The sequence below is a fragment of the Neopelma chrysocephalum genome, unplaced genomic scaffold (assembly GCF_003984885.1).
Source record: "Neopelma chrysocephalum unplaced genomic scaffold, ASM398488v2 Primary Assembly neopelma1_59, whole genome shotgun sequence".
In the NCBI taxonomy this organism is placed as follows: domain Eukaryota; kingdom Metazoa; phylum Chordata; class Aves; order Passeriformes; family Pipridae; genus Neopelma; species Neopelma chrysocephalum.
This window is the reverse complement of record NW_020897714.1, coordinates 9784653-9796515: the sequence shown is the minus strand read 5'-3', so window position 1 is coordinate 9796515 and position 11863 is coordinate 9784653. Positions and strand designations below refer to the sequence as shown.

Sequence of the window (11863 nt, the reverse complement as noted above, 5' to 3'; positions counted from 1 at the left end):
TATTTGATTTGTTTTACTGGTTAATGTGGAAATCTATGTTTCTACTGGGAGAAGTGAAGGAACATTTACAAAACTAATGTTTGGCATCATATTAGATGCCTAAAAGAAGCATATGATATGTCTCAAATATATATTTATGTGCAAGATGAAGTATTGTGTGTGAGATGAAATATCATCCAGAAGTACTTCTTTTTTCCCAACTAATAACGAGGTGCTTAGTATGACAAACAAAGATTTCTTCATCTAATTCTAGATACTGTAGGAATCCCAGTCACTGCTAATAAGTGTTCATAGTATTATAGTTGGCAGCAAGATAGAACACAGCAAAGACTAACATTTTTACACTTAGGAGGAAACATGCTTTTCTGTTGCTCTTCTGTTGCCATATATGTAGATTATGGGTTGTACATAGGTAACATCTGTTAATCTGAAAGATTTCATAGATACTAAACATGAAATCTGCTACAGTTAAATAGTTTGCAGTTATGCTGAAACTTTTCTATTACATAGCATGAGAATGAATCCTTGAAAGCACAGATAAATTCATTGAATAAAGAACTGGAGATCACAAAAGAGAAACTTCACACTGTGGAACAGGCTTGGGAACAGATGACTAAACTGGGTAAGTATGAAAGTTATATTGCAACATTAAATATTTGAAAATGTTTTAAAATTGATGTATCTTAAAATAACTAAAATAAAAAATAAAAACTATTTTATATCTTTCAGTAACGGTCTTAATTTTTTTGGTGAATTTTTTTGTTTGTATGTTACATTTTACTTATCTATTTGACTAAAACCAAGTTTGGCATTGTCCTCTGGAAACTCTTGCTCTTTGACCTTTCTTGAGTTATTGGGTCTAAAAGCTTTTAAAGCAACATGACCTGAATTTTTTTCTTAATATGTTCTAACTTGATTGTCAGTCATAGTACTTCAGAGGTCATCAAGAAAGTGATTTCTTTTTCTTGTTTGGATACTCTGTAACAAAGCATTTTTTCTTGATAGCTGGGGCTTGTTTGTATAGCTTACATTCCCATTATTCAAGAAGAACTCATTCACATCTGTTTCTTTTACATATTTTAAATTAAATTTCCTGAAGATTTTCCAGCTGAATTAAGGATAAAGTGAAAGGCTAGATGGAAAATAGTTATCAGTTTCAATAACCATGGTTGCAGATATATGCATTTATAATTGATAGTAGTATTTCATTCAAATTAGATACTTTTCAAACATGTAATAAGGCAAGATAACCATGCCTCCAGTTTAAAAAAATAATACAGGTGTTTTGATGAAGTTTATCTGACACAGATAAAGCAAAGCTCATGTTCAGTTTTGTAGTGGAAATAATTTTCATAGTTGAATCAGCTTCTGTATTCTCTAATTTAAATATTTTTTTCTTGTAGGGGATGACGGTGCCATGGACAAGGCCACAAAAGCAATAACCAACAGTGAGATTTTGTCCATTTCTAAGAAAATCACAATGTTGGAAATGAAGGAACTAAATGAAAGACAGAGAGCAGAACATTCACAACGAATGTATGAACATTTGAGGAATACTGTAAAGCAAATAGAAGAACGTAATTTTGAATTGGAAACAAAATTTGCTGAGGTAAATCTGTTGAGATTTAACAACATAATTTGATACATTTTAAGAGCATATATTTTAGCTTTTCAAAAAGCATTAATCTATTTTGTATCAGGACTGGCAAATAAACTTATGATTCAAAATATAGCTGCAATTTCACATGCACAAGACACTGGTAAAAATATAACTAATTAATTTGTCAGTAGTTAATTTTAAACATTAGTTAATGTCTATAAAACATATGATGAGCTTCTTAACAGATAGTTTATATTTTTATCAGTAGACTGCTAGAAAAATGTCTGTTCTTGACCTGTTAATTTCTTTTGTCTAATGCATATGATTTCTTTTCTACTAATTTTTCCTTATAATTTACCAATTATTCAAAAAAAAGGTAGAACGTTGCATCCTTTGTGCAAATAATAGCGTCATGTTTCTGGTACAGACTGGCTATGTCCCTTGTACCATGCCAAACATTGTCTATAGTATGGGAATAGAAGTCGTGCTATTGAAGCTGATGATCCTTAGTATTCCTGTCCTATCAGTTTTAATCTTGTTAGGTTTTTTGGTCCCCCACATTTGTCCTTATGCTATTATGGGTCTATAATTTAAATACAAGGGAAGAATAAATATGTTGGCAGAGAGATCTTGACAAATTATAGGACTGAGCAATCACCAACAATAGGAAGTTCAACAAGGGAAAGTGCAGATAATAAGACACCCCACACTTTGTTTAGTTTGTTTAGGAAATCAATTATTTTATTAAGAAGTGGTATCAGATTAATGTGCCACAACTGTATGTACTAAATTAAATCCTGAGACTTCTCTGTGTTGTCTAATCCTTTTCAGATTATCTATCTTAATGCTCTTTGGTTTGAGTTGAAACATTGGTTACTCAGTATTTAATAATCAACTTGAAAAATCAGGCTGCTTGAAAGAATATCATTAATAAAGAAAATTCTTTTTAGAAAGAGTCTTGGCACTTATAACCTGTATTGGTGTTACCAATCCCAATATACTAAGTAGTAAATAAATATGTAAGTAAGACTCTTCATTTCCTGAAGTGCTTATAGTATTTTTTTATTTTTTTATTTATTATTTTAGTTAAGAGCAAGTTGTTGCAGTAAGGGTTTTAAGAAAATTCACTAATAAAAATTGTGTTTGCTTTAACATCCTTTTCTGCACCAACCTGTGTTTCTGTTCCTTTGTGTAAGCAACACTGCAAACAAAAAGATGTTTAAGCAGAGAGAAAATGAAACTGAGTTTTGAACACAACCTCAACTCAGCTGAACTATGTATTATAATGATGGGAAAAGAAAAAATGCTGTTGGCACTGCTTTTGCTTTGCAGAGTTTAGAGCAGTTGTGTGCTTAGGATACCATTCTGGTTTTTTCTCATTTTGATTTTTTTAAGCTCACTAAAATCAATCTTGAGGCACAGAAAGTGGAACAGGAATTAAGAGATGAACTGTCAAAGAGTGTAAGTAAGGCAGTAAGTGATGCAGATCGACGACAAATCATGGACCTAGAGAAGCGCGAGATGGAGCTCAAGATTGAAGTGTCAAAGTAAGTGTTGAAGTAACAAATTTGGAATGCAGTATGTTTGGAAGCATGCAAAAATTTAGGCTATATTGATCTTATGGAATACACTACTTATGTATCACTAACATAATTTTCAATGCCTGGTTTTTTTGACATTTATCTATGCCAAATTTAGTATTGAAAATGAAGCATTTAATTCCTAACTATAAAGAAAGCAATTTGTTTCATTTTAATTTAAAAAGGAATTAAGTGCTGACCTAGATAGACAAGAGTAAGTGTGCAATTAGATACTTATAGTAGGCCTTTTAAACTAATTAATTGAGGTTTATTTTGTTTCTGTGCCACAACCTCCCTTATATGTATGAAAATCTCATAAAACTAATTGGAAAGCAGTTCTTACTTCCAAAGACGCATAGATACATCAAAGGTTAAACTGCAGTAGGAGGGAGGTTTGTCATTTACTTAAAAGAGATTAACTTTGCATAAATTGAAAAACTGAGCTTTTTAGATATGTTGATATGGACATTTGTCTTTGAGTAATTAATATAATCCTGTTATATTCCTAAACCTATGAAGTCTATGGGGATACTCGCAGTGATTTTTGACACTGAAAATAAATGATTAAACTTGGAGAATCAGAGAAAGGAATTGCGAATGAGACTTTTTGAACATTTAGAGGATTTTGAGTATATCCTGAAGTGGGAGAGAAATAGAGGACAGAGATGCTTAGTTCAGGTAAAAAACATGGCATTGTTTTGCTGGAGAACGTTAACCACTGGCAGACCTCTGTATAACTTATAGGAAAACGTCCTGTGAAAAAGTTGAGAGACAAAGAAGAATTTTCTTAATAAGAACTCTGAGTAGTAGATAAGAGTATGCTGAAAAGAACTAAGTCCAAATGTTTTGATTTGAGGAAATATGCTAAGTATCTCCTCTTAGCATCACGTTGACAGACTTAAAAGGTTACTCAATGGTTTCAAGTGACACAATACCCCTTTTCCCTGCAAGGTTAAGAGAACTGTCTGATGTAGCGAAAACACAAGTTGAAGCTCTGGAGGCACGCCAGCAATACAGAGATAAAGAAGTGGAATCTCTTAGAATGCAAATTTTAGACTATCAGGTAAAATTCAACCTTTAATTACACTGCTGTTTGGATATTTTTTTCCTGGAGTGAGAATAAGTGACGTAACTTCGCAATGAATTAGAAAACTTCAAAAGTATTTCAGAAGGATCTTTGCAAGCTGGTCCTTGTAGTGGCCATACCCTTTCAATATTTCTATGTTACATTAATTATTCCCTTCTTCATTTATTCCATTTCTAGCTGGGTGGCTATGACAGATTCTGAGCTTTTTTCCATGTTGTTTAGGTAATATTTATTCCTGTATGATTAAGAGCTCATGGTCAATATTTAAATACAATGTCAGGAAAGTTTGGTCATTTTTTACAAGACAAGAAAGGACTTGAAGATTTGCAGTAGACTTATAGTGCCTTGTTATTAGCTGAAACAGTTTATTGGGATTTGGTTTCGTCTTCTAGAATGGTTTGAGTCCTTAAATCCAACACCTGTGTCAGCTTTTACATTACCATATTTTCTAAGTTTAGGTATAGATTTCTTCATCAGTTTCTAGTATTTTGGAAAGAGAGAGTTTTTAAGATCAGTATCTGAAAAGGTGTACTTCTAAAATGTGGTTGTAGAAACAGCAATGGAAAAGTAAAAAGCTGTTAGAGGCTAATTCTTGCTCTTCTCTGTGAAATAAAATACATGCAATATATAAAATAAAAAATGGCGCTAGCATATAATAAATAATATAAAATAAATATAAAATAAAAATATAAAATAAACTGAGCTAGCATATTCAAAATGAAAAATAAATTTGTTCTATGAATTTTGTTCTTAGGCACAGTCAGATGAAAAAGCAGTTATTGCAAAACTGCATCAAGATATCATAGCCCTTCAAGGTAGTGAATCTGTTGCTGTAGGCAAATTGGAAACACTTAAGTTGAAACTACAGAAGATGGAGATCCAAAATCTACGTTTAGAGCAGAAGCTTGATGAGAGAGATCAAGCCTTATATTTTGCCCGACTGGAAGGAAGAAATAGAGCCAAACATCTGCAACAGACAGTTCAGTCTTTGCGGCGACAGTTTAGTGGTGCTCTGCCTTTAGCACAGCAAGAAAAATTCTCTAAAACAATGATTCAGCTACAGAATGACAAACTTAAGATCCTGGAAGAAGTTCAACATGCCCAGCAGGAGCGTCGAAATGCAGAAAACAGAACATTAGAGCTGGAGTTAAAACTGAAAAGTTTAGAAGAATTAGTAAGTGCATTGAAGGATACGAGAGGAGCTCAAAAGGTTTGTGATTTTACAACTTTGAATAGCTTCGTTCATCTGATCTGCATTTAAATTACATTTTAGTTTAGCTTGTTGTCTAAATGTCTGTTTCAATGTAGAACTTAATTATTTCAAAATAAACTTTGTTAGAATGGGAAAGCTGTAATTTTTTGTTTTCCATAAAATCAGTGCAGTCAGATTTACTAATTATCTTTTGTGCCCAACTAAGTCACATAGGAGCTAGAGGCTAACTAGGAATGCAGTTACGTTAATTTGAATTAAATTATGAATTTAATTAAATAATGAATTAAATTAAATTAAACAGAGAGTAGCATTCTGAAGTACTGTTCCATGAGCTGGCATTGAAATCTTCACTACAAATCCATGTCATTCTAAATAAATCTAGGGGCGATAATTTAGGCAGCATCATCAGAAATATTACTATAATCATGTAATTATGCTTACTCATATCTGTTGTAAACAATGTTGCCCTGAAATTTGAATAAGTCTTTCTCACTTCTCTTCAAGATCACTGGGTAATATGATTATATCTGTTATGACTAAAGTCTGCATGCAAACAATCAACGATTTTAATGCTCTGGGCATGTTTTAGTCTTAAATCAGTTTTCAGATGTTTTTCTAGAGCATTTTGACATAAATATGTCTGTTATTCTTAGTACATGTGCATTTTTTAATAGATACAGTGCTTAATGGTTTTGAAAATCTTCTGCTCTTTTAGAAAAAACAAACGAAATTTCTTGCATGCTTTTTTTTGTTTCGTCTGGACAGGTGCATAGGGTAGGGTATAACTCTAAGTCATTTGAAAATTGTTTGCAAAGCACTTCTGTCAGTGATGGAGAAACCTGTTGCCTCTCCAATTGTCTGCTGCACTTATCAGTAATTCCTCTTGCAGTTTCATATGCTTGCCATGCTTGCTAACTCAAGAAAAGTGAAGAAGTTGAAAAAAGCAGAATGTTTGTCTTCCTGTTGGTTTGATAAGTGCCATACTGCCTCAAAGTCAGAGTGAAGCTGCATCTAGTTGGCCTGTGGTAAATTATAATATACCGTGTTTTATTTATTGCTAGGTAATTGAATGGCATATGAAGATGGAAGAACTCCATCTGCAGGAACTTAAACTCAATCGGGAATTAGTCAAGCAAAAGGAAGAGGTGAAGTATTTATGTAACATCATTTCTGAATATGAACGTACAATCAATAATCTGGAAGAAGAAATTGTGCAGCAGAACAAGGTATGTATTTCTGCATGCTATTAGAAAAGCAGCATATTCCTTATTTTACTAAGTGATTTTCCTAATAACATTTTAACATGGATGTTTGTATCTTGGTTTCATAATTCTTTTGAATAGCACATTTGAGTATTTTACTTTTTGGTAATTCTTCTGTTGAAGTTGGTTATAAAATTTCTATTGTCTTCAATAAATAAACTACTTTTATCAAACATGTTACAGTTTCATGAGGAAAGGCAAATGGCTTGGGACCAGAGGGAAGTAGAACTGCAGCGCCAATTAGACCTGTATGATCATCAACAAAAAAAAATATTTAGCACTGCTTTAAAGGTACATGCACTGAATTAACTAAAAATAGACTGATAAGCATGTTTTTCGGAGCTGTCAGATTACATGAATATGAATCTTTCTGTGCAGTTAGAAGAGGCTACAGGCTCAGTTCCAGACCCTAGTTTGCCAATCGCACAACAACTTCAGTTGGCTTTAAGAAAGATTCGGGAGCATGTTCGAACAATCCTGGAAACTAGGGCAACCTGCAGGTCACTGGAGGAGGTAATTAAATGTATAAATTATCCTATAAAGTAACAAAGTTTGTATTTCTATGCCTATTACTTTTTTTTCCCTATAATAAATATCCTTTTTTAAATGTCACTTAGATATATTTAACCCAGAGAAAATGTAAATAATATAATCACATCATGAATAAAATTAAATACTTTTTCCATTGGAACAAATCATTGAGAATTTTCTAGTGTTTTTATTCTTCCATTTAGTAGGGTAAGATGTTCTTACTGTACAAAATTCCATTGCTTAAAGCTAGTTAAACTTAGCAAGTGTTACATGAAATTTAACAAGTAGCAAAGTAGCATAGCAACATACTTTTATCTTGGGTTAGTAAATTGCTATTCTGTTACAGAAGATATATCGTACTAAATGGTTCTAGAGAAATTTGTAAAACTCAGGCATCTTAGTTTGGTAGCACAAAATAAGTTGCTTTCAGTGTCTTGTACCAAGCAAAAGACAAGGTAATGATATTCTGGGACTTTTTTACACCTTATGGTAATCCTATACAGACAGAACCCAGTGCAAAGCATTTTGTGGTTATAAGTCCATGTAGACAAATCTTTCTGGTACATTTCTTAAAAAGTAAGATCTTCTTGCAGTGTTTGAATTCTGGAAATGCAACAATTGCCTTTCATTGTAGAAATTAAAAGAAAAAGAAACCGCTCTGTGGAAAGCTGAACAAAATGTTTTATCAAGAGACAAAGTTATAAATGAACTAAGACTTCGATTGCCTGCATCATCAGGAGAGAAAATAATGGCTGAATTAGGCAAAGGAGAAGATGATCCAGAGTTCCATCATGCCATTAAAATTGCTCATCAAACCATTGCAAATATGCAAGCAAGATTAAATCAAAAGGAGGAAGTGTTAAAAAGATACCAACATATGCTTGCTAAAGCAAGAGAGGTAGTTAAACTTTTTGGATAAAATTTCTTCCATTTTTAAGTTATTTTAGTTGATTCTCTGTTTTCACATTGCTAGTGAAATCTAAAATAAATTTCTGAGCTCAGATGTAACAGAACAGAGACAATTTGTTATTTTTTATGTGAAAGGTTCACGTAGAATTTTTTAGCCTCTTATAATAAGAGAACTGCTTGGTCCAAGAGTTTATGTATCTGATGTCTGTCTAGGAATTAAAGTAGTGTGACAGGAAAAAACCTAAAATTCTGCTGTGAGAAGTGGTATGTCATATATTTCTATTGGATTTTTCAGTACTTGCAACAGTAAGTTGCACTCTATCTGGACTGTATTTGGTAGATATTTGGAAGATAGAGGAAAGACATACATTTATACATACAGCATAAACAGTGTATCTAAGCATACTTTATATTACTTAAGCATAATTAATACTGTTTTTTTATATATCCATAAAGCATATTTTAAAGCATAAACCTTTTGTCTCAGAGGTACTTCAAGACTAAACATGCATCAGTTTTAGTGTGTTTGGATCAGGAGCACATTTCCAAAGCAGACTTCCTATCATATTCACTTAGTGTGCTTCGGTTAACATGTGTAGCTATTTCTTCAATCTGTGGAGTAATATTGAGCAATGAGTGAATAAACAGCTTGAAGGCACTGTAGTTTTATGACTTTCTGTGATAGTGTACATCCAGTAGAATTATACTTTTATTTTGAACTAACAGGAACAAGAGGAAATAGCAAAGAAGCATGAGGAAGACCTAAGAGTTCTACACCAGAAGTTAGATTTGCACACTGACAATTCCCTTAATAAATTCAAAGAGACTGCTTTGGTGAGTTATGTGTATATGTGGGATTAGTGAAGTTGTTCCTATGTTTTTTAATTTGTTGGTGAAAAGAACAGTTTTGCAGTCAAAAGTAAGTAATAATTGATGACAGGAAAAAGAAACGGGTGATTGATACAGTTATTGTATTGTTCTTGAGAGAATTCACATGAGATGGATTAGAAGTCATGTATTAGAAACCAAAGTTACCACCTCAGTCCCTATTTTTGATATCATCCTTACGGAGACTTCTAAGAGAGAGAGTTATATTTTGTTTTCTATTCATCTCATTCAATCTATAGTTATATTAAATGATCCCATTTCAATATGAAATTTCTCTCTACACTTTATGATAAGGTGAAACCTGTTTTAACTGGTTATTCCATTGATCATTAGATACACAAAGTTCTTTTCAAACCAGTGTGACTAGTTTCTCTGTGAACTAAGAATCACATCTCAGTAAATAAATGTGTTAGCTATTAATGCTTAGGTATATTTAGGATTGAGTTAAAAATTCATCACTAATGGTTATCTTTAATTTAAAGCTTAAAGTGTTTATCATGTGCATTTGCTCTATTTTACAGGAATTAGGGAAAAAGTCTTCTTTATCACTTTCCAACAGCAAATATTTTCACCGCTTAGAGCAAACTGTAGCTGAACAGGATAATTCTCTTGCTTCACTTGTTGGAAAATTAAAGAAAACATCATCTGATTTGGAGAAACAAAAACAAATTACTATAATGAAAATCAATGAGTTTGAGACTATCAGAGCCCGGTAAGTTTTTAGGCTGTTAATGTAAGTCACAACCTGGAGTGGATCAAGTCAGTTATGTATTGCTGCTACAGGACTGGTCTATCAAACTGAACATGTTTTTGCTGAATTTAAGATTTAACTGAAAAATACTAACTCAAAAGCATTAGTATAGTTGGTAATTATAACTTAATTTTAATCTGTAGCCCTTCACTGGGGATAATACTGAAAAACTGTGGCTTGGAAAAGTGCCTTTTAGTTGTTAGCTTTGTGCCATTCAGTGGAAAAGTATTTGAGGAGTCTTGGTAAGAAAGTTATTTTTAAGTTACTGTATTATCTGCTTTCTTGTGTTTTGTTGTTTTTCTCCCCGATACATCTGTTTGGGTTTGCTGCTGACCAGTTTAAACTCATGAAAATTTAGCTGGTGTTTAAAAGGAGAAAAGTATGATGTGTTTTTAACCTCTAAGGGCCAGGAATGAGAATGAACAATGCTCTAATCTGATTTTGCTGACTTTCTTGAGTAATTTTCTTATTAAATGGAGGCCACCTTTGTTGAGTCAGTCTTTTTTTGCTGTTTCCAAATCTGTGTCATTTGTTTTAATAATAATAAAAAATATAAATCATGTCCTATGTTACTTATTTGGAATTTGTTAATTATTGCAGTATACCCTATTAATGCTTATTTTTTATTAGGCTTCAGGAAAAGCATACAATTGATGTGGAACAAATAAAACATGAAGCAAATGAATTGAGGAATATATTATCTCAGAAGGAGAAGGAATTAGCAAATGTAAAAGCTGAACTAGAGGTCCAAAAAGAAGCAAATAACAGAGCACCCACAGCAACACTGAAAAACCTGGTGGAACAGCTGAAGAGCCAGTTAGCCATAAAAGAGAACCAGCACAAAGTTAGTTAACAAAAATGAATCTCCATGCCACTTAAATGTTTACTGTTTCTCGATGCTTAAGAATTCTTTGTGTAGTTGAGCAGGAGATAGAATATAATTGCATAAAATACCACGGTAAAATATAATTGCCTTTTCTTGTTTTTTAGCAGCATCTTCACTTAAAAAAATTCAATTAATTACTTTCAGGCTTTGAGTAAAGCACTTCTGGAACTCCGAGCAGAAATGACTGCTAATGCTGAACAGCAGATTATTTCTGCTGCATCACAAAAAGAGGCATATATGAATGTCCAGGAGATTGTTGACAGAGAAACAAAGGGGCTTACGGTGAGTATTAGGTAGCATCGTTGTTGTACTGCTTTGTTGTATCGTTGATAACCCTGATTTGTGGGCTTTGCTGGTTTGTTTGTTTTCTTCTAGACACAGATAGAGGAATTGAATAATCAGATTACAAAGCTTACAGACAACCTTAAAATAAGTAAAACCAAGGAAACTTCTTTGTCTGATGAAAGGGATGAGTTGAACCAAGAACTTCAGAGGAAACAAAAAGCATTTGCTAAAATATCAAGGGAAAAAAATGAAATAGAAAAAGAAAATGAAGAACTGAAGAACCGTATTAAGAGACTGAGCAGTAGCATTCAGGTAGAAGTGATTTTTCAAACTGTTTCATGTTGGTCCAGTTTCTGTATAGATGTGCTGGTTTGGGGGGAAAAGATTAAGTATTTTTGGCTTCTCCTGACTTACAGGAGAATCATCTAATTATTTTTTAAGAGTTATACCTGCTGCTGATTATTCAGTTCAGAGTGCAAAGTTATGTTCCAACACTATAATACTTTAAAGATAATTTTAAAAACATCATTTAGGTTCTAAACAAATTCTGCGAACTTGGAAATAAAATCTTTATTTTTTTACTTGAGAAAAAAACAACTTAGGTAGCAATCACTAAACTTGAAGTTTGTAAAAATCTGTAATTTTTCAGAGCAAAGTTGATGAACAAAATCTGATAGATGTGCTTCAGAAAAAAATTAAAAAGTTGGAGGGTGAACTTGAGACGAAATGTGAAGAAGCAGAAAAAAAAGGTGTAAGAGAAGACAAGGTATGTGATATTTATATTGTGGCATTGAAGACATCATCAGCCTAGATCAAGGCAGTTCTACTCTCCCACTTGCTTCTAAAACCAATCAACCAAACTTGACCAGAA

General features: G+C 32.7%; 1 protein-coding gene across 7 annotated transcripts in view; it reads left to right on the top strand.

Moving 5' to 3' along the window:
* CEP290 (centrosomal protein 290) overlaps positions 1-11863 on the top strand; it is a 52424-nt gene that overhangs the window by 24494 nt on the left and 16067 nt on the right. For all 7 annotated transcript variants that reach the window (XM_027679830.1, XM_027679828.1, XM_027679829.1 and 4 more), the window contains 15 exons: positions 511-622; positions 1404-1609; positions 2996-3147; positions 4132-4243; positions 5022-5477; positions 6542-6706; positions 6926-7033; positions 7121-7255; positions 7908-8171; positions 8909-9016; positions 9592-9782; positions 10452-10665; positions 10852-10989; positions 11083-11304; positions 11642-11758. In XM_027679830.1, coding sequence (XP_027535631.1) covers positions 511-622; positions 1404-1609; positions 2996-3147; positions 4132-4243; positions 5022-5477; positions 6542-6706; positions 6926-7033; positions 7121-7255; positions 7908-8171; positions 8909-9016; positions 9592-9782; positions 10452-10665; positions 10852-10989; positions 11083-11304; positions 11642-11758 — 2700 coding nt within the window. The remainder of the gene's footprint in view (positions 1-510; positions 623-1403; positions 1610-2995; positions 3148-4131; positions 4244-5021; positions 5478-6541; positions 6707-6925; positions 7034-7120; positions 7256-7907; positions 8172-8908; positions 9017-9591; positions 9783-10451; positions 10666-10851; positions 10990-11082; positions 11305-11641; positions 11759-11863) is intronic.